At 43.5% G+C, this 22,622-nt stretch overlaps 1 protein-coding gene and 1 long non-coding RNA gene across 2 annotated transcripts in view; one reads left to right on the top strand and one right to left on the bottom strand.

Moving 5' to 3' along the window:
• Positions 1-22,622, bottom strand: part of LOC114644830 (NACHT, LRR and PYD domains-containing protein 3-like) — a 63,485-nt gene that overhangs the window by 6,775 nt on the left and 34,088 nt on the right. Inside the window, exons 8-11 of the mRNA XM_051921813.1 lie at positions 20,350-20,523; positions 15,558-15,731; positions 10,206-10,379; positions 4,251-4,424 (exon numbers count right to left, since the gene is read on the bottom strand). Coding sequence (XP_051777773.1) covers positions 4,251-4,424; positions 10,206-10,379; positions 15,558-15,731; positions 20,350-20,523 — 696 coding nt within the window. The remainder of the gene's footprint in view (positions 1-4,250; positions 4,425-10,205; positions 10,380-15,557; positions 15,732-20,349; positions 20,524-22,622) is intronic.
• Positions 74-22,333, top strand: LOC127526401 (uncharacterized). The gene is made up of 3 exons (XR_007933973.1): positions 74-1,104; positions 12,312-12,575; positions 22,132-22,333. It is a non-coding gene; the product is annotated as an uncharacterized LOC127526401 (long non-coding RNA).

Raw genomic sequence — 22,622 nt, 5'->3', positions numbered from 1 at the left:
TAGCCATTATGAATGTAGAGAAAAGCCAAGCAAAATAAAAAATTAAATCTTGCCTGAAGAAGGGGCCTGAGTTGCCTCGAAAGCTTGCATATTGTAATCTTTTTAGTTAGCCAATAAAACGTGTCATTTTGCTTGGCTTTTCTCTACTTCTACTAATTTGTAATAAAGTAGGAGGACGAGCTTCAAATGGACTGTCAGTGTCCCAAAGTCCAGTCCAGTGGGCACAGAGGTGGTCTGAATGGTCTGTGAAGAGACCCCCATGTCTGCTGACCACTGCTGTCCATTCACAGCTCTGTCCATAAGTGATTTGATCAAAATGATGACAAAGGAAATCCACAGGACTTTATCAGCTGACTTCACAGGACGTGTGGGGGTCACATGAGTGACATGTTTGTGTCCTCAGTTTGAATTTGTCACAACAGCAGCTCATTTCTTTATATCCTGCCTTTTCAATGACGTCTGTTTATAAAAGTCAGGACAGGACAGTGGACAGTAAGGGGGTGGAATAAAGATGGTGGGTTCTTTACAAGCTTTTATTAATAATATCAGAAATATTCAAACAAAATGTTAAAAATGTTAAAATCAATGGAATTTGGTTCAAATTGTCAGTGAACACCAAAGGCTATCAGTCACACAGACGTCACCAAACCTGCAGGTCCCCAAGTCCTCTGCTCTGCTCAGCTCTGCTCTCTGGTGGTGACACCCTGTCACTTCTCTCATTCTATTTATTCCCAGCTCTCACTTCTTCTCCTTTTTCTTCTCCTCTTCACTTCCAAGTCCTGAGTCAAGTCAGGCAGTTTTGAGTCAAGTGTTAAATTTGAAATCCCAAAGAAGTCATAATGTGTTTTACACCAAACTTACATTTGCTATTTCTTAAATTTACAAGAATCATTTAAGACATTTATTATTACATTTCCAAACTATCAACTCCATGTTAATACAAAGATGAACAAAAATGAAGTGCAAATAAACATGTAATGAGAATCAATTCTCAAAGTGCTGCTGAATACAACAATACAAGCAGTACAAACAAATGAGCAGGCCAGTTCTATGTATTGTCACACATGTGTGCCCACCTGGAGATGACCTTCCTGTCTCTGTGAGGTAAGTGATACCACTCTGAGACGAGAGGGGGCGCTCACACTGACTGTCTCTCCTTATCACCTGCAGCTCTGAGAGGAAACAAAATGAGGGGAACTGACTCAGCCGCAGTGCCCAGAGCTGCCCCTGTCCTTCTGGGTGGGACTCTGAAAAACTGCTGACCCCCAGAGGATGGAGTCTGCTGTTGGACCCGGAAACTCAACATGAAGCAAGCGCCATCGTGTTCACACAACTGCAAAGGAAATTTCTCTTTTGGGCTGAAAAGATGTGTTTTGTTGGGCCATCGCGTCCAATTTTGTTTTGTTTCATTTGACTTCATTAAAGGGGGACACCCAGTTGGTGCCCCGACATTAAAAAGCAACTTGTGCAGGTCTGTCCTCCAGTCACCATATCAGCAGAACAATATTGTCTGTTTGGATTATGTGTATTGTCCTTAATTATGTCCATTATATCTGTTCACCGTTGTAATTATCTATCACTTTATATAAAGTGATCAAGTGGGGTAGCTTGAAGAAGAGAGATGGTGAGCGTATTGACAAGCTGATCAGGTGCGCAGGATCTGTGGCTGGCATGGAAATGGACTCTCTGGTGACGGTGACAGAGAGAAGGACACTGTGTAAGCTGCTATCTGTTATGGACAATGAACATCACCCACTATACACCACCATAATTAATCAGAGGAGTTTGTTTAGCGGTAGGCTGCTATCACAGAACTGCAATATGGACAGATACCAGAGATCTTTAGTCCTCAGAGCCATTAGACTCTTTAACTCTTCATTACAGGGGGTGGTGGTTGAGTTCTGGGCCTGACGCTCCTTCTCTCCTCCTAAGCTGTATTGACTGTATTAGCTTGGCACCACATCTGATATCTCACTATTGGATCACTGCTCTAGAAGTTTGATTTTGTTTTTTTTTTGTTGTGGGTCACTTCAAACATGTTATCATATCAGCATAAGTCATGTCACTTTATTTTATTTTACTTTAATGATATGTCACTTTAATATTTGTAACATTAATATTATGTTTAATGTCATGTGCCACCTGTCACTTTGAGAGTAGTATTATTGGCACAATTCTCACTGCACTGGCATTATTGTATGTAAAAACAACAAGAGTTTCTGTGCCACCTAAAACTGACATCTCCTCTGCTTACCATTTAAGTTCTCCTCAGGAAGCCAAGAGACCACCGGCAAGGGCAGTCATCCTTCACATCAGCTTCTGCCCCAGCCACCTTAGCTGGTCACCGCTGAGGACCCAAAACTCAGCTTGTGTTCCCACCACAATCCCATGGCCTTCAGCAGGGGGCCTCGTGAGACCTTCTCCTTTATCCTAACGCCATCCCTCAGCCTTCAGCAGAATCCCACTCGGTGCAATTGGTCACTCTTGGTCCTTGGACACACAGTAGGTTTTGACCTCACCCCTCGAGTGCCATGTGCTCACTCCTCTCACAGCCACTTCTTCTCCAATTCTGCATTTACTTTATTTCTCATTTAACCTCCATCTCCATCTTTTCCTTTTTCTTTCCTGTTCAGTTTTGTTCTTGACTATCTTGCTCAGTTAATTTTAAACTCACTGGGGTACAGGTGTCTAATTCCACACCCCAGAACACTAATGAGGACACTGGCTGAACCACACGTGTCTGCAGGTGTAAAGTGCAATCCGCCAATTCACCACCAACACTCCAGGGCTGCTCTGCTCCCCCACACTACCACATCCACCTACGCCCCTCTGAGTCCACCATTTTAATTTAAAAACCTGCACACAACCACTGACCCCTGACATGTGTCACCACACAGCTTTGTATTTAGTAGTAAAGAGAATCACGCAGTGACCAGAGTGACCAGTGGAGCACAGGACTAGTGTGACAGGTGTCCTTAGTGACGTCAAATTATTCACATCACCAGTTGATTGTTTGATTGTCTGCTGGCATTGAGGAAGACCATGACTGAGTGAAATGACAAAAGAAGGATTTGTGAGGCAGAGGGTGTGGACCTGTGATGACATCAGTGAAGACCACGTGTGTATAAAAATATCAAAAAGGCTCTATATACTGGATTATTGAGAAAGTCATGTGACAGCCTACACTGATCATGTGGTGAGATTCTTGTTTTAATGTCCCACAAGAGACACAAGTGTGAGTTACAAACACAAGAGGGCGCCACTCCTCACACTGGAGTATCTCACTGACACGCCCACTGAGGTCACCTTCCCAGAATCCTCTCAGTGTCTCTGACGTCTGCTGCACATGATGTGTGTGTCCACCTGTCGGTCACTAAGCCCACTGACAGATATATGTCGATGTCCCATGTAGACCTGGGGTCATGTCTTGTAGAATGATGTCGGCCTGTTCAGTCCACTTGGCTATAATGGCGGTCACTTCCTGTGTCTCCCACCTTACTGTCCACACTGCCTTCAGTCCTAATCCTCTCCTCCCTGTCACCTTCTCTTTCTGTGTATGGCTGGCTGGTCATTTCTACTGCTGCTGTCCACCTTTCCTCCTGTTCCTCTATCTGTCCTCCTCTCTCTCCTTCTCCTTATCCTCTGCCTTGTCCTCCTCTTTTATTCGTCCTTTTCTTCATTCTGTTCATCTCCTTCTCTTGTCTCTCCTTATCTTTGCTATTCTATTCTCTTTGTTCCTATCTGTCACTCCAGTCCAGCTCTAGCTGTCCACTCCTCTTTGTCTTCTGTCACTTTAGTCGTCTCTTTTCCTCACACTGATTGTGTTTCTCCTCCTTATTCTATTTTAGTGATTTTAACAAACTTTATTGAGGACATCAGAGGAGTGTAAGGGGGAAAGTGACAATGGAGGACAGGAACAAGTATGAGATTAAAATAAACAATGGACAGCGTGGGCTTGTGGGACAAGAAATAAAACAACAGTCTGGACAGAGAGGATGAGGAGAGTGACCAGTGTGGTGGAGGGGCTCAAGGTCACAATGCTGTCTTTATGAATTGAATTATTAAAAGGAAATCTGCAGTTGTGTCACCTCACGTCCATCTGTCTGTCCATAAGGGACACTGCAGTCTGTGCTGATTAAACACAGCGTTTGTGTTGTTGGAGTGGAAAAGTCAGAGCGATAATGTGACAAGAAATAAAATTAATGAGACACACACACACACACACACACACACACTTGTTGTTCACTCACCTCAGTTTCTCTAATTTGCAGTTTCCACTCCTCAGCCCCTCACACAGCTGATCCACTCCTGAGTCCTCCATGTTGTTGCTGCTCAGGTTCAGTTTAGTCAGTCGTGAGTGTGGAGAAGAAAGAGCTGAGGAGAGAGCTGAGCAACATCTGGAGGTGAGACGACAACGATACAGGCTATGGAGAAGAAGGGAGAGAAGTGAGGACATGAGGAGAGACAGACAGACAGACAGAAGGACAAACAACACAAAGGTTCAATGTCCACTTGTATTCTGACTTTTCACTGAAGTGCATTGTGAACACGAGACCACTGCCATTCTTATAAAGTAAGGCGCTATATACCTGACAGGGTCTCCTGCCTTCACGCTGGACTGACTGGTGCCAAGTCATTCAGACTGACATGTGGACATCAACACTGGATAAGAACCTCACACACATGATACTGACGGTGTCCTGCACTCATGTGACCAGATGGACTTGTCACAGGTGACCATGGGGTGAGGATGACAAACTGGAATTCTGGTCTGTCATTCACCACTCAGGACTAGCAGCTCTAGTGGTGACCAGCAGCAGGTCTGTTTGTCTCTGTCTTTGCTGAAGTTTGTTTTAATTTTTTGATTAATTTTTATTAACAAGTTCATATTCTGAAGAGGAATAAAGGAATATCTGTGTCCCTGAAGTGTTATGGACTCTACTCTTTTATTTGTTTGTATTATTTTGTGATACTTTTTCACTTCACTTGCTGTCGTCCCGATGCGTCTTCTATTCACCTGAGTGATTCAGTTCAGCCAAATATAAATACAAAATGGGAGACACTGAGCTACAGGAGGAGACCTCTGAAGAGCATTTAGGGGTTTACGTTGACACAACATTGTCATTGACTAAGTAATGTACAGAAGTAATTAAAAAGATTATTTAAAATATGAGGTTATATCACAAAAACTGTTGAATTTAACTCATGGGACATTATACTCTTACTATATAATACACTATTGAGAGCACATCTGCTGCAGTGGTCTGGTGTCCTACCCAAGGTTTGTTTCATGCTTTGCTCCTTGTGTTCGATGGGAATGACTCCAGCAGACCCCCATGACCCTGTTGTTATTATATAGCGGGTTGGATAATGGATGGATGGACAACATCTGAAGTACTGAGTGCAGGTCTGGTCTCCTCAGTACAAGAAAGACATAACAGCACTTGAAGATATGAAGAGCTGAGCAACCAAGTGCATTATGGGACCGTCATCATCAAGTTCTTCCATATGAACCCTGAATACCACGAGGACTGACTGAGGTCACTGATGTTAGGTAGAATGTCTAAGGGGGCTGGGTGGTCTCGTGGCCTCGGACCCCCAGCAGATTTTTTTTTTTTTCCAGCCGTCTGGAGTGTTTTTTGTTTTTTCTCTCCTCCCTGGCCATTGGACCTTACTTTTATTAATGTTAATTAGTGTTCCCTAATTTTAATTCTTATTTATTTTGTCTTTTTTTCTCTTTCTTCACTTTGAGCTCCATTATTTGTATGAAAATATGATAAAGAAATAAATTTTGTTAGGTAGGTTTTGAGTCAAGTCTTACATTTCAAGTCCCAAAAAATTAATGTGTTTTACACTAAATTTACATTTGCTATTTCTTAAATTTACAGGAATCATTTCTTACATTTATTGTTACATTTCCAAACTATCAGCTCAATGTTAATACAAAGATGAACAAAAATGAAGTGCAAATAAACATGTAATGAGAATCAATTCTCAAAGTGCCGCTGAATTCAACAATACAAGCAGTGCAAACAAATGAGCAGGCCAGTTCTATGTATTGTCACACATGTGTGCCCACCTGGAGATGACCTTCCTGTCTCTGTGAGGTAAGTGATACCACTCTGAGACGAGAGGGGGCGCTCACACTGACTGTCTCTCCTTATCCACCTGCAGCTCTGAGAGGAAACCAAATGAAGGGAACTGACTCAGCCACAGTGCCCAGAGCTGCCCCTGTCCTTCTGGGTGGGACTCTTGAAAAGCTGCTGGCCCCCCAGAGGATGGAGTCTGTTGTTGGACCCAGAAACTCAACATGAATCAAGCACCATCCTGTTCACACAACTGCAAAGCAAATTTGTCTATTGGGCTGAAAAGGTGTGTTTTGTTGGGCCATCGCGTCCACTTTTGTTTTGTTTCATTTGATTTCATTAAAGGGGGACACCCAGTTGGTGCCCCGACATTACAACGCAACTTGTGCAGGTCTGTCCTCCAGTCACCATATCAGCATACCAATATTGTCTGTTTGGATTATGTGTATTGTCCTTAATTATGTCCATTATATCTGTTCACCGTTGTAATTATCTATCACTTTATATAAAGTGATCAAGTGGGGTAGCTTGAAGAAGAGAGATGGTGAGTGTATTGACAAGCTGATCAGGTGAGCAGGATCTGTGGCTGGCATGGAAATGGACTCTCGGGTGATGGTGGCAGAGAGAAGGACACTGTGCAAGCTGCTATCTGTTATGGACAATGAACATCACCCACTATACACCACCATAATTAATCAGAGGAGTTTGTTTAGCAGTAGGCTGCTATCACAGAACTGCAATATGGACAGATACCAGAGATCTTTAGTCCTCAGAGCCATTAGACTCTTTAACTCTTCATAACAGGGGGTGGTGGTTGAGTTCTGGGCCTGACGCTCCTTCTCTCCACCTAAGCTGTATTGACTGTATTAGCTGGGCACCACATCTGATATCTCACTATTGGCTCACTGCTCTAGAAGATTTATTTTGTTTTTTTTGTTATGGGTCACTTCAAACATGTTATCATATCAGCATAAGTCATGTCACTTTATTTTATTTTACTTTAATGATATGTCACTTTAGTATTTGTCACATTAATATTATATTTAATATCATGTACCACCTGTCACTTTGATAGTAGTATTATTGGCACAATTCTCACTGCACTGGCATTATTGTATGTAAAAACAACAAGAGTTTCTGTGCCACCTAAACTGACATCTCCTCTGATTACCATTTAAGATCTTCACAGAAAGCCGTGAGACCACCAGCATGGGCAGTCATCCTTCACATCAGCTTCTGCCCCAGCCACCTTAGTTGGTCACCGATGAGGAGCCCAAACTCAGCTTGTATTCCCACTACAATCCCATGGCCTTCAGCAGGGTGCTTCGTGAGACCTTCTCCTTTCTCCTAACACCATCACTCAGCCTTCAGCAGAAGCCCACTCGGTGCAGATGGTCACTCTTGGTCCTTTGGCACACAGTAGGTTTTGACCTTACCCCTTGAGTGCCATGTGCTCACTCCTCTCACAGCCACTTCCTGACCTCCACTCCACTGTATCAGCTCAGCCACAATTCTACATTTACTTTATTTCTTATTTAACCTCCATCTCCTTCTTTTCATTTTTCTTTTCCTGTTCAGTTTTGTTCTTGACTATCCTGCTCAGCTCATTTTAAACTCACTGGGGTGCAGGTGTCTAATTCCACACCCCAGAACACTAATGAGGACACTGGCTGAACCACACGTGTCTGCAGGTGTAAAGTGCGCTCCGCCAATTCACCACCAACACTCCAGGGCTGCTCTGCTCCCCCACACTACCACATCCACCTACGCCCCTCTGAGTCCACCATTTTAATTTAAAAACCTGCAGACAACCACTGACCCCTGACATGTGTCACCACACAGCTTTGTATTTAGTAGTAAAGAGAATCACACAGTGACCAGAGTGACCAGTGGGGCACAGGACTAGTGTAACAGGAGTCCTTAGAGACGGCAAAGTTATTCACATCTCCAGTTGATTGTTTGATTGTCTGCTGGCATTGAGGAAGACCCTGACTGAATGAAATGACACAAGAAGGATTTGTGAGGCAGAGGGTTTGGACCTGTGATGACATCAGTGAAGACCATGTATGTATAAAAATATCAAAAAGGTGCTTTATACTGGATTATTGAGAAAGTCATGTGACAGCCTACACTGATCATGTGGTGAGATTCTTGTTTTAATGTCCCACAAGAGACACAAGTGTGAGTTACAAACACAAGAGGGTGCCACTCCTCACACTGGAGTATCTCACTGACACGCTCACTGAGGTCACCTTCCCAGAATCCTCTCAGTGTCTCTGGACGTCTCCTGCACATGATGTGTGTGTCCACCTGTCGGTCACTAAGCCCACTGACAGATATATGTCTATGTCCTGTGTAGACCTGGGGGTCATGTCTTGTAGAATGATGTCGGCCTGTTCAGTCCACTTGGCTATAATGGCGGTCACTTCCTGTGTCTCCCACCTTACTGTCCACACTGCCTTCAGTCCTATTCCTCTCCTCCCTGTCACCTTCTCTTTCTGAGTATAGCTGGCTGGTCATTTCTACTTCTGCTGTCCACCCTTTCTCCTGTTCCTCTGTCTGTTCTCCTCTCTCTCCTTCTCCTTCTCCTCTGCCTTGTCCTCCTCTTTTATTCATCCTTTTCTTCATTCTGTTCATCTCATTCTCTTGTTTCTCCTTATCTTTGCTATTCTATTCTCCCTGTCCTTATCTGTCACTCCAGTCCAGCTCTAGCTGTCCACTGCTCTTTGTCTTCTGTCACTTTAGATAGATAGATAGATAGATAGATAGATAGATAGATAGATAGATAGATAGATAGATAGATAGATAGATAGATAGATAGATAGATAGATAGATAGATAGATAGATAGATAGATAGATAGATAGATAGATAGATAGATAGATACTTTATTAATCTCAAGAGGAAATTCACTTTCTCCAGGAGCAGCATACTGATAAAAAAAACAATATTAAATTAAAGAGTGAAAACAATGCAGGTATACTGACAGACAATACCTTTGTATAATGTTAACGTTTACCCCCCCAGGTGGAATTGAAGAGTCACATAGTGTGGGGGAGGAACGATCTCCTCAGTCTGTCAGTGGAGCAGGACGGTGACAGCAGTCTGTCGCTGAAGCTGCTCCTCTGTCTGGAGATGATCCTGTTCAGTGGACGCAGTGGATTGTTCATAATTGACAGGTGTCTGCTCAGCTCCCTTCTCTCTGCCACGGATGTCAAGCTGTCCAGCTCCGTGCCAACAACAGAGCCTGCCTTCCTCACCAGTTTGTCCAGGCGTGAGGCGTCTTTCTTCTTAATGCTGCCTCCCCAGCACACCACCGCGTAGAAGAGGGCGCTCGTCGCAACCTTCTGGTAAAACATCTGCAGCATCTTATTGCAGATGTTGAAGGATGTCAGCCTTCTAAGGAAGTATAGTCGGCTCTGTCCTTTCTTACACTGAGAATCAGTATTGGCAGTCCAGTCTAATTTATCATCCGGCTGCACTCCCAGGTATTCATAGGTCTGCACCATCTGCACACAGTCACCTCTGATGATCACGGGGTCCATGAGGGGTATGGGCCTCCTAAAATCCACCACCATCTCCTTGATTTTGCTGGTGTTCAGGTGTAGGTGGTTTGAGTCGCACCATTTAACAAAATCATCGATTAGACTTTAGTCAGCTCTTCTCCTCACACTGACTGTGTTTCTCCTCCTTATTCTATTTTAGTGATATTTAACAGACTTTAGTGAGGACATCAGAGGAGTGTAAGGGGGAAAATGACAAAGGAGGACAAGAACAAGTACGAGATTAAAATAAAGAATGGACAACGTGGGCTTGTGGGACAAGAAATAAAACAACAGTCTGGAAAGAGTGGATGAGTAGAGTGACCAGTGTGGTGGAGGGGCTCAGGGTCGCAATGCTGTCTTTATGAATTGAATTATTAAAGGAAATCTGCAGTTGTGTCACCTCACGTCCATCTGTCTGTCCATAAGGGACACTGCAGTCTGTCCTGATTAAACACAGCGTTTGTGCTGTGGGAGTGGAAAAGTCAGAGTGATAATGTGACAAGAAATAAAATTAATGACATACACAGACAAAATCACGGACACACACACACACACACACACTTGTTGTTCACTTACCTCAGTTCCTCTAATTTGAAGTTTCCACTCCTCAGCCCCTCACACAGCTGATCCACTCCTGAATCCTCCATGTTGTTGTCGCTCAGGTTCAGTTTAGTCAGTCGTGAGTGTGGAGCAGAAACTGCTGAGAAGAGAGCTGAGCAACATCTGGAGGTGAGACCACATTGAGTCAGGCTGTGGAGAAGAAGAGAGAGAAGTGAGGACATGAGGAGAGACACACAGACAGACAGAAGGACAAACAACACAAAGGTTCAATGGCCACTTGTATTCTGACTTTTCACTGAAGTGCAGTGTGAACACGAGACCACTGCCATTCTTATAAAGTAAGGCGCTATATACCTGACAGGGTCTCCTGCCTTCACACTGGACTGACTGGTGCCAAGTCATTCAGACTGACATGTGGACATCAACACTGGATAAGAACATCACAGACATGAGACTGACGGCGTCCTGCACTCAGGTGACCAGATGGACTTGTCACAGGTGACCACGGGGTGAGGATGACAAACTGGAATTCTTGTCTGTCATTTACCACTCAGGACTGGCAGCTCTAGTGGTGACCAGCAGCAGATCTGTTTGTCTCTGTCTTTGTTGAAGTTTGTTTTAATTTTTGGATTAATTTTTATTAACAAGTTCATATTCTGAAGAGGAATAAAGGAATATACAGTATGTGTCACTGAAGTGTTATGGAGTCTCCTCTTTTATTTGTTTGTATTATTTTGTGATACTTTTTCACTTCACTTGCTGTCGTCCCGATGCGTCTTCTATTCACCTGAGTGATTCCATCCATCCATCCATTTTCCAACCCGCTGAATCCGAACACAGGGTCACGGGGGTCTGCTGGAGCCAATCCCAGCCAACACAGGGCACAAGGCAGGGAACCAATCCCGGGCAGGGTGCCAACCCACCGCAGGACACACACAAACACACCCACACACCAAGCACACACTAGGGCCAATTGAGAATCGCCAATCCACCTAACCTGCATGTCTTTGGACTGTGGGAGGAAACCGGAGCGCCCGGAGGAAACCCACGCAGACACGGGGAGAACATGCAAACTCCACGCAGGGAGGACCCGGGAAGTGAACCCGGGTCCCCAGATCTCCCAACTGCGAGGCAGCAGCGCTACCCACTGCGCCACCGTGCCGCCCCTGAGTGATTCAGTTCAGCCAAATATAAATACAAAATGGGAGACACTGAGCTACAGGAGGAGACCTCTGAAGAGCATTTAGGGGTTTATGTTGACACAACATTGTCATTGACTAAGTAATGTACAGAAGCAATTAAAAAGATAAAATAAAATGTGAGGTTATATCATAAAAACTGTTGAATTTAAATCAAGGGACATTATACTCTTACTTTATAATACACCAGTGAGAGCACATCTGGAGTACTGAGTGCAGTTCTGGTCTCCTCAGTACAAGAAAGACATAACAGCACTTGAAGATATGAAGAGCAGAGCAACTAAGTGCATTATGGGACCGTCATCATCAAGTTCTTCAATGTGAACCCTGAATACCACGAGGACTGACTGAGGTCATTGATGTTAGGTAGAATACCTAGAGGGGGCTGGGTGGTCTCCTGGCCTCGGACCCCCTGAAGATTTTATTTTTTTTCTCCAGCTATCTGGAGTTTTATTGTATTTTCTGTCCTCCCTGGCCATCGGACTTTACTTTTATTAATGTTAATTAGTGTTCCCTAATTTTAATTTTTATTTATTTTGTCTTTTTTCTCTTTCTTCACTTTGAGCTCCATTATTTGTATGAAAATATGATATAAAAATAAATGTTGTTAGGCAGGTTTTGAGTGAAGTCTTAAATGTCAAGTCCCAAAGAAGTCATAATGTGCTTTACACAAAACTTACATTTGCTGTTTTGTAAATTTACAGGAATCATTTCTTACATTTATTGTTACATTTCCAAACTATCAGCTCAATGTTAATAGAAAGATGAACAAAAATGAAGTGCAAATAAACATGTAATGGGAATCAATTCTCAAAGTGCTGCTGAATACAACAATACAAGCAGTGCAAACAAATGAGCGGCCAGTTCTATGTATTGTCACACATGTGTGCCCTCCTGGAGATTACCTTCCTGTCTCTGTGAGGTAAGTGATACCACTCTGAGACGAGAGGGGGCGCTCACACTGACTGTCTCTCCTTATCCACCTGCAGATCTGAGAAGAAACCAAATGAGGGGAACTGACTCAGCCACAGTGCCCAGAGCTGCCCCTGTCCTTCTGGGTGGGACTCTGAAAAGCTGCTGGTCACCCAGAGGATGGAGTCTGCTGTTAGACCCAGAAACTCGACATGAAGCAAGCGCCATCATGTTCACACAACTGCAAAGCAAATTTGTCTATTGGGCTGTAAAGGTGAGTTTTGTTGGGCCATTGCTTCCACTTTTGTTTTGTTTCATTTCACTTCATTAAAGGGGGACACCCAGTTGGTGCGCCGACATTACAAAGCAACTTGTGCAGGTCTGTCCTCCAGTCACCATATCAGCAGACCAATATTGTCTGTTTGGATTATGTGTATTGTCCTTAATTATGTCCATTATATCTGTTCACGTTGTAATTATCTATCACTTTATATAAAGTGAGAAAGTGTGGTAGCTTGAAGAAGAGAGATGGTGAGTGTATTGACAAGATGATCAGGTGAGCAGGATCTGTGGCTGGCATGGAAATGGACTCTCTGGTGATGGTGGCATAGAGAAGGACACTGTGCAAGCTACTATCTGTTATGGACAATGAACATCACCCACTATACACCACCATAATTAATCAGAGGAGTTTGTTTAGCGGTAGGCTGCTATCACAGAACTGCAATATGGACAGATACCAGAGATCTTTAGTCCTCAGAGCCATTAGACTCTAACTCTTCATAACAGGGGGTGGTGGTTGAGTTCTGGGCCTGACACTCCTTCTCTCCTCCTAAGCTGTATTGACTGAATTAGCTGGGCACCACATCTGATATCTCACTATTGGCTCATTGCTTTAGAAGTTTTATTTTGTTTTTTTTGTTATGGGTCACTTCAAACATGTTATCCTATCATCATAAGTCATGTCACTTTATTTTATTTTACTTTAATGATATGTCACTTTAGTATTTGTCACATTAATATTATATTTAATATCATGTGCCACCTGTCACTTTGATAGTAGTATTATTGGCACAATTCTCACTGCACTGGCATTATTGTATGTAAAAACAACAAGAGTTTCTGTGCCACCTAAACTGACATCTCCTCTGCTTATCATTTAAGTTCTCCTCAGCAAGCCAAGAGACCACCAGCAAGGGCAGTCATCCTTCACATCGGCATCTGCCCCAGCCACCTTAGCTGGTCAACGCTGAGGACCCGAAACTCAGCTAGTGTTCCCACCACAATCCCATGGCCTTCAGCAGCGTGCCTCGTGAGACCTTCTCCTTTATCCTAATGCCATCCCTCAGCCTTCAGCAGAAGCCCACTCGGTGCAGTTGGTCACTCTTGCTCCTTGGGCACACAGCAGGTTTTGACCTTACCCCTTGAGTGCCATGTGCTCACTCCTCTCACAGCCACTTCTTGACCTCCACTCCACTGAAACAGCTCAGCCACATTTCTGTATTTACTTTATTTCTCATTAACCTCCATTTCCATCTTTTCATGTTTCTTTCCTGTTCAGTTTTGTTCTTGACTATCCTGCTCAGCTCATTTTAAACTCCCTGGGGTGCAGGTGTCTAATTCCACACCCCAGAACACTAATGAGGACACTGGCTGAACCACACGTGTCTGCAGGTGTAAAGTGTGCTCCACCAATTCACCACCAACACTCCAGGGCTGCTCTGCTCCCCCACACTACCACATCCACCTACGCCCCTCTGAGTCCACCATTTTAATTTAAAAACCTGCACACAACCACTGACCCCTGACATGTGTCACCACACAGCTTTGTATTTAGTAGTAAAGAGAATCACGCAGTGACCAGAGTGACCAGTGGAGCACAGGACTAGTGTGACAGGTGTCCTTAGTGACGTCAAATTATTCACAACTCCAGTCGACTGTTTGATTGTCTGCTGGCATTGAGGAAGACCCTGACTGACTGAAATGACAGAAGAAGGATTTGTGAAGCAGAGGGTTTGAACCTGTGATGACATCAGTGAAGACCACATGTGTATAAAATTATCAAAAAGGCGCTATATACTGGATTATTGAGAAAGTCATGTGACAGCCTACACTGATCATGTGGTGAGATTCTTGTTTTAATGTCCTACAAGAGACACAAGTGTGAGTTACAAACACAAGAGGGCGCCACTCCTCACACTGGAGTATCTCACTGACACGCCAACTGAGGTCACCTTCCCAGAATCCTCTCAGTGTCCCTGGACGTCTACTGCACATGATGTGTGTGTCCACCTGTCGGTCACTAAGCCCACTGACAGATATATGTCGATGTCCTGTGTACACTAGGGGGTCATGTCTTTTAGAATGATGTCGGCCTGTTCAGCCCACTTGGCTATAATGGCGGTCACTTCCTGTGTCTCCCACCTTACTGTCCACACTGCCTTCAGTCCTAATCCTCTCCTCCCTGTCACCTTCTCTTTCTGTGTATGGCTGGCGGGTCATTTCGCCTGCTTCTGTCCACCTTTCCTCATTTTCCTTTGTTTGTCCTCCTCTCTCTCCTTCTCCTTTTCCTCTGCCTTGTCCTCCTCTTTTATTCATCCTTTTCTTCATTCTGTTCATCTCCTTCTCTTGTCTCTCCTTATCTTTGCTATTCTATTCTCCTTGTCCTTATGTGTCACTTCAGTCCAGCTCTACCTGTCCACTCCTCTTTATCTTCTGTCACTTTAGTCGTCTCTTCTCCTCACACTGACTGTGTTTCTCCTTCTTATTATATTTTAGTGATTTTTAACAAACTTTAGTGAGGACATCAGAGGAGTGTAAGGAGGAAAGTGACAATGGAGGACAGGAACAAGTACGAGACTAAAATAAAGAATGAACAGCGTGGGCTTGTGGGACAAGAAATAAAACAACAGTGTGGACAGAGAGGATGAGGAGAGTGACCAGTGTGGTGGAGGGGCTCAGGGTCACAATGCTGTCTTTATGAATTGAATTATTAAAGGAAATCTGCAGTTGTGTCACCTCACGTCCATCTGTCTGTCCATAAGGGACACTGCAGTCTGAGCTGATTAAACACAGCGTTTGTGTTGTGGGAGTGGAAAAGTCAGAGCCATAATGTGACAAGAAATAAAATTCATGAGACAAACACACACACACACACACACACGCACACACACACACACACACGCAAACACACAGACACACATACACACACACACACACACACACACACTCACACTCACACTTGTTGTTCACTTACTCCAGTTCCTCTAATTTGCAGTTTCCACTCCTCAGACCCTCACACAGCTGATCCACTCCTGAATCCTCCATGTTGTTTTCTCTCAGGTTCAGTTCAGTCAGTCGTGAGTGTGGAGCAGAAAGAGCTGAGGAGAGAGCTGAACAACATCTGGAGGTGAGACGACATGACCATAGGCTGTGGAGAAGAAGAGAGAGATTGAGGACATGAGGAGAGACAGACAGACAGACAGAAGGACACACAACACAAAGGTTCAATGGCCACTTGTAATCTGACTTTTCACTGAAGTGCATTGTGAACACGAGACCACTGCCATTCTTATAAAGTAAGGCGCTATATACCTGACAGGGTCTCCTGCCTTCACGCTGGACTGACTGGTGCCAAGTCATTCAGACTGACATGTGGACATCAACACTGGATAAGAACATCAAAGACTTGAGACTGACGGCGTCCTGCACTTGTGTGACCAGTTGGACTTGTCACAGGTGACCACGGGGTGAGGATGACAAACTGGAATTCTTGTCTGTCATTTACCACTCAAGACTGGCAGCTCTAGTGGTGACCAGCAGCAGATCTGTTTGTCTCTGTCTTTGTTGAAGTTTGTTTTAATTTTTGGATTAATTTTTATTAACAAGTTCATATTCTGAAGAGGAATAAAGGAATATACAGTATGTGTCACTGAAGTGTTATGGAGTCTCCTCTTTTATTTGTTTGTATTATTTTGTGATACTTTTTCATTTCACATGCTGTCGTCCCGATGCGTCTTCTATTCACCTGAGTGATTCAGTTCAGCCAAATATAAATACAAAATGGGAGACACTACTGGAGGAGACCTCTGAAAAGCATTTAGGGGTTTATGTTGACACAACATTTTCATTGACTAAGTAAAGTACAGAAGAAATTAAAAAGATAAAATAAAATGTGAGGTTATATCATAAAAACTGTTGAATTTAAATCAAGTGACATTATACTGTTACTATATAATACACTAGTGAGAGCACATCTGGAGTACTGAGTGCAGTTCTGGTCTCCTCAGTACAAGAAAGACATAACAGCACTTGAAGATATGAAGAGCAGAGCAACCAAGTGCATTATGGGACCGTCATCATCAAGTTCTTCAATGTGAACCCTGAATACCACGAGGACTGACTGAGGTCATTGATGTTAAGTAGAATGCCTAGAGGGGGCTGGGTGGTCTCCTGGCCTCGGACCCCCTGCAGATTTTATTTTTTCTCTCCAGCTATCTGGAGTTTTATTGAATATTCTCTCCTCCCTGGCCATCGGACTTTACTTTTATTAATGTTAATTAGTGTTCCCTAATTTTAATTTTTATTTATTTTGTCTTTTTTCTCTTTCTTCACTTTGAGCTCCATTATTTGTATGAAAATATGATATAAAAATAAATGTTGTTAGGCAGGTTTTGAGTGAAGTCTTAAATGTCAAGTCCCAAAGAAGTCATAATGTGCTTTACACAAAACTTACATTTGCTGTTTTGTAAATTTACAGGAATCATTTCTTACATTTATTGTTACATTTCCAAACTATCAGCTCAATGTTAATAGAAAGATGAACAAAAATGAAGTGCAAATAAACATGTAATGGGAATCAATTCTCAAAGTGCTGCTGAATACAACAATACAAGCAGTGCAAACAAATGAGCAGGCCAGTTCTATGTACTGTCACACATGTGTGCCCTCCTGGAGATGACCTTCCTGTCTCTGTGAGGTAAGTGATACCACTCTGAGACGAGAGGGGGCGCTCACACTGACTGTCTCTCCTTATCCACCTGCAGCTCTGAGAAGAAACCAAACGAGGGGAACTGACTCAGCCGCAGTGCCCAGAGCTGCCCCTGTCCTTCTGGGTGGGACTCTGAAAAGCTGCTGGTCACCCAGAGGATGGAGTCTGCTGTTAGACCCAGAAACTCGACATGAAGCAAGCGCCATCATGTTCACACAACTGCAAAGCAAATTTGTCTATAGGGCTGTAAAGGTGTGTTTTGTTGGGCCATCGCGTCCACTTTTGTTTTGTTTCATTTCACTTCATTAAAGGGGGACACCCAGTTGGTGCGCCGACATTACAAAGCAACTTGTGCAGGTCTGTCCTCCAGTCACCATATCAGCAGACCAATATTGTCTGTTTGGATTATGTGTATTGTCCTTAATTATGTCCATTATATCTGTTCACCGTTGTAATTATCTATCACTTTATATAAAGTGAGAAAGTGGGGTAGCTTGAAGAAGAGAGATGGTGAGTGTATTGACAAGATGATCAGGTGAGCAGGATCTGTGGCTGGCATGGAAATGGACTCTCTGGTGATGGTGGCATAGAGAAGGACACTGTGCAAGCTACTATCTGCTATGGACAATGAACATCACCCTCTATACACCACCATCATTAATCAGAGGAGTTTGTTTAGTGGTAGGCTGCTATCACAGAACTGCAATATGGACAGATACCAGAGATCTTTAGTCCTCAGAGCCATTAGACTCTTTAACTCTTCATTACAGGGGGTGGTGGTTGAGTTCTGGGCCTGATGCTCCTTCTCTCCTCCTAAGCTGTATTGACTGGATTAGCTGGGCACCACATCTGATATCTCACTATTTCTTCACTGCTATATAAGTTTTATTTTGTTTTATGTTGTTATGGGTCACTTCAAACATGTTATCATATCGGCATAAGTCATGTCACTTTATTTTATTTTACTTTATTGTTATGTCACTTTAGTATTTGTCACATTAATATTATATTTAATATCATGTACCCCCTGTCACTTTGATAGTAGTATTATTGGCACAATTCTCACTGCACTGGCATTATTGTATGTAAAAACAACAAGAGTTGGTGTGCCACCTAAAACTGACATCTCTTCTGCTTACCATTTAAGTTCTCCTCACCAAGCCAAGAGACCACCGGCAAGGACAGTCATCCTTCACATCAGGTTCTGCCCCAGACACCTTAGCTGGTCATCGCTGAGGACCCCAAACTCAGCTTGTGTTCTCACCACAATCCCATGGCTTTCAGCAGGGTGCCTCGTGAGACCTTCTCCTTTCTCCTAACGCCACCCTCAGCCTTCAGCAGAATCCCACTCGGTGCAGTTGGTCACTCTTGCTCCTTGGGCACAAAGTAGGTTTTGACCTTACCCCTTGAGTGCCATGTGCTCACTCCTCTCACAGCCACTTCTTGTCCTCCACTCCACTGAATCAGCTCAGCCACAATTCTGCATTTACTTTATTTCTCATTTAACCTCCATTTCCATCTTTTCATTTTTCTTTCCTGTTCAGTTCTGTTCTTGACTATCCTGTTCAGCTCATTTTAAACTCACTGGGGTGAAGGTGTCTCATGACACACCCCAGAACACTAATGAGGACACTGGCTGAACCACACGTGTCTGCAGGTGTAAAGTGCGCTCCGCCAATTCACCACCAACACTCCAGGGCTGCTCTGCTCCCCCACACTACCACATCCACCTACACCCCTCTGAGTCCACCATTTTAATTTTAAAACCTGCACACAACCACTGACCCCTGACATGTGTCACCACACAGCTTATTATTTAGTAGTAAAGAGAATCACACAGTGACCAGAGTGACCAGTGGAGCACAGGACTAGTGTGACAGGTGTCCTTAGTGACAGTCAAATTATTCACATCTCCAGTCGACTGTTTGATTGTCTGCTGGCATTGAGGAAGACCCTGACTGACTGAAATGATAAAAGAAGGATTTGTGAGGCTGAGGGTTTGGACCTGTGATGACATCAGTGAAGGCCACGTGTGTATAAAAATTTCAGAAAGGCGCTATATACTGGATTATTGAGAAAGTCATGTGACAGCCTGCACTGATCATGTGGTGAGATTCTTGTTTTAATGTCCCACAAGAGACACAAGTGTGAGTTACAAACACAAGAGGGCGCCACTCCTCACACTGGAGTATCTCACTGACACGCCAACTGAGGTCACCTTCCCAGAATCCTCTCAGTGTCCCTAGACGTCTACTGCACATGATGTGTGTGTCCACCTGTCGGTCACTAAGCCCACTGACAGATATATGTCGATGTCCTCTGTAGACATGGGGGTCATGTCTTGTAGAATGATGTCGGCCTGTTCAGTCCACTTGGCTATAATGGCGGTCACTTCCTGTGTCTCCCACCTTACTGTCCACACTGCCTTCAGTCCTAATCCTCTCCTCCCTGTGACCTTCTCTTTCTATGTATTACTGGCTGGTCATTTCTACTGCTGCTTTCCACCCTTTCTCCTGTTCCTCTGTCTGTCCTCCTCTCTCTCCTTCTCCTTATCCTCTGCCTTGTCCTCCTGTTTTATTTGTCCTTTTGTTAATTCTGTTCATCTCCTTCTCTTGTCTCTCCTTATCTTTGCTATTCTATTCTCCTTGTCCTTATCTGTCACTCCAGTTTAGCTCTAGCTGTCCACTCCTCTTTGTCTTCTGTCACTTTAGTCGTCTCTTCTCCTCACACTGACTGTGTTTCTCCTCCTTATTTAATTTTATTGATTTTTAACAAACTTTGTTGAGGACATCAGAGGAGTGTAAGGAGGAAAGTGACAATGGAGGACAGGAACAAGTACGAAATTAAAATAAAGAATGGACAGCATGGGCTTGTGGGACAAGAAATAAAACAACAGTCTGGACAGAGAGGATGAGGAGAGTGACCAGTGTGGTGGAGGGGCTCAGGGTCACAACGCTGTCTTTATGAATTGAATTATTAAAAGGAAATCTCACACACACACACACACACACACACACAGACACACACACACACACACACACACTTGTTGTTCACTTACCTCAGTTTCTCTAATTTGCAGTTTTCACTCCTCAGCCCCTCACACAGCTGATCCACTCCTGAATCCTCCATGTTGCTGTCACTCAGGTTCAGTTCAGTCAGTTGTGAGTGTGGAGAATAAAGAGCTGAGGAGAGAGCTGAGCAACATCTGGAGGTGAGACCACAACGAGACAGGCTGTGGAGAAGAAGAATGAGAAGTGAGGACATGAGGAGAGATAGACAGACAGACAGAAGGACAAGCAACACAAAGGTTCAATGGCCACTTGTATTCTGACTTTTCACTGAAGTGCAGTGTGAACACGAGACAACTGCCATTCCTATAAAGTAAGGCGCTATATACCTGACAGGGTCTCCTACCTTCACACTGGACTGACTGGTGCCAAGTCATTCAGACTGACATGTGGACATCAACACTGGATAAGAACATCACAGACATGAGACTGACGGCGTCCTGTACTCATGTGTCCAGATGGACTTGTCACAGGTGACCACGGGGTGAGGATGACAAACTGGAATTCTGGTCTGTCATTTACCACTCAGGACTGGCAGCTCTAGTGGTGACCAGCAGCAGATCTGTTTGTCTCTGTCTTTGTTGAAGTTTGTTTTAATTTTTGGATTAATTTTTATTAACAAGTTCATATTCTGAAGAGGAATAAAGGAATATACAGTATGTGTCACTGAAGTGTTATGGAGTCTCCTCTTTTATTTGTTTGTATTATTTTGGTGATACTTTTTCACTTCACTTGCTGTCGTCCCGATGCGTCTTCTATTCACCTGAGTGATTCAGTTCAGTCAAATATAAATACAAAATGGGAGACACTGAGCTACAGGAGGAGACCTCTGAAGAGCATTTAGGGGTTTATGTTGACACAACATTGTCATTGACTAAGTAATGTACAGAAGCAATTAAAAAGATAAAATAAAAAGTGAGGTTATATCATAAAAAACTGTTGAATTTAAATGAAAGGACATTATTCTCTTACTTTATAATCTCGTGGCCTCGGACCCCCTGTAAATTTGATTTTTTCTCTCCAGCTATCTGGAGTTTTATTGAATATTCTCTCCTCCCTGGCCATCGGACCTCACTTTTATTAATGTTAATTAGTGTTCCCTAATTTTAATTTTTATTTATTTTGTCTTTTTTCTCTTTGTTCACTTTGAGCTCCATTATTTGTATGAAAACATAATATAAAAATAAATGTTGTTAGGCAGGTTGTGAGTCAAGTCTTAAATTTCAAGTCCCAAAGAAGTCATAATGTGTTTTACACCAAATTTACATTTGCTATTTCTTAAATTTACAGGAATCATTTCTTACATTTATTGTTACATTTCCAAACTATCAACTCCATGTTAATACAAAGATGAACAAAAATGAAGTGCAAATAAACATGTAATGAGAATCAATTCTCAAAGTGCCGCTGAATACAACAATACAAGCAGTACAAACAAATGAGCAGGCCAGTTCTATGTATTGTCACACATGTGTGCCCACCTGGAGATGACCTTCCTGTCTCTGTGAGGTAAGTGATACCACTCTGAGACGAGAGGGGGCGCTCACACTGACTGTCTCTCCTTATCCACCTGCAACTCTGAGAAGAAACCAAATGAGGGGAACTGACTCAGCCGCAGTGCCCAGAGCTGCCCCTGTCCTTCTGGGTGGGACTCTGAAAAGCTGCTGACCCACAGAGGATGGAGTCTGCTGTTGGACCCAGAAACTCAACATGAAGTAAGTGCCATCGTGTTCACACAACTGCAAAGGAAATTTCTCTTTTGGGCTGAAAAGGTGTGTTTTGTTGGGCCATCGCGTCCACTTTTGTTTTGTTTCATTTGATTTCATTAAAGGGGGACACCCAGTTGGTGCCCCGACATTACAAAGCAACTTGTGCAGGTCTGTCCTCCAGTCACCATATCAGCAGACCAATATTTTCTGTTTGGATTATGTGTATTGTCCTTAATGATGTCCATTATATCTGTTCACCGTTGTAATTATCTATCACTTTATATAAAGTGAGCGAGTGGGGTAGCTTGAAGAAAAGAGATGGTGAGTGTATTGACAAGCTGATCAGGTGAGCAGGATCTGTGGCTGTGGCTGCCATCTGGTGACGGTGGCAGAGACAAGGACACTGTACAAGCTGCTATCTGTTATGGACAATGAACATCACCCACTATACACCACCATAATTAATCAGAGGAGTTTGTTTAGCGGTAGGCTGCTATCACAGAACTGCAATATGGACAGATACCAGAGATCTTTAGTCCTCAGAGCCATTAGAC

This window comes from Erpetoichthys calabaricus (assembly GCF_900747795.2).
Source record: "Erpetoichthys calabaricus chromosome 1 unlocalized genomic scaffold, fErpCal1.3 SUPER_1_unloc_25, whole genome shotgun sequence".
In the NCBI taxonomy this organism is placed as follows: Eukaryota; Metazoa; Chordata; class Cladistia; order Polypteriformes; family Polypteridae; genus Erpetoichthys; species Erpetoichthys calabaricus.
This window is presented reverse-complemented; position numbering and strand designations above follow the sequence as displayed.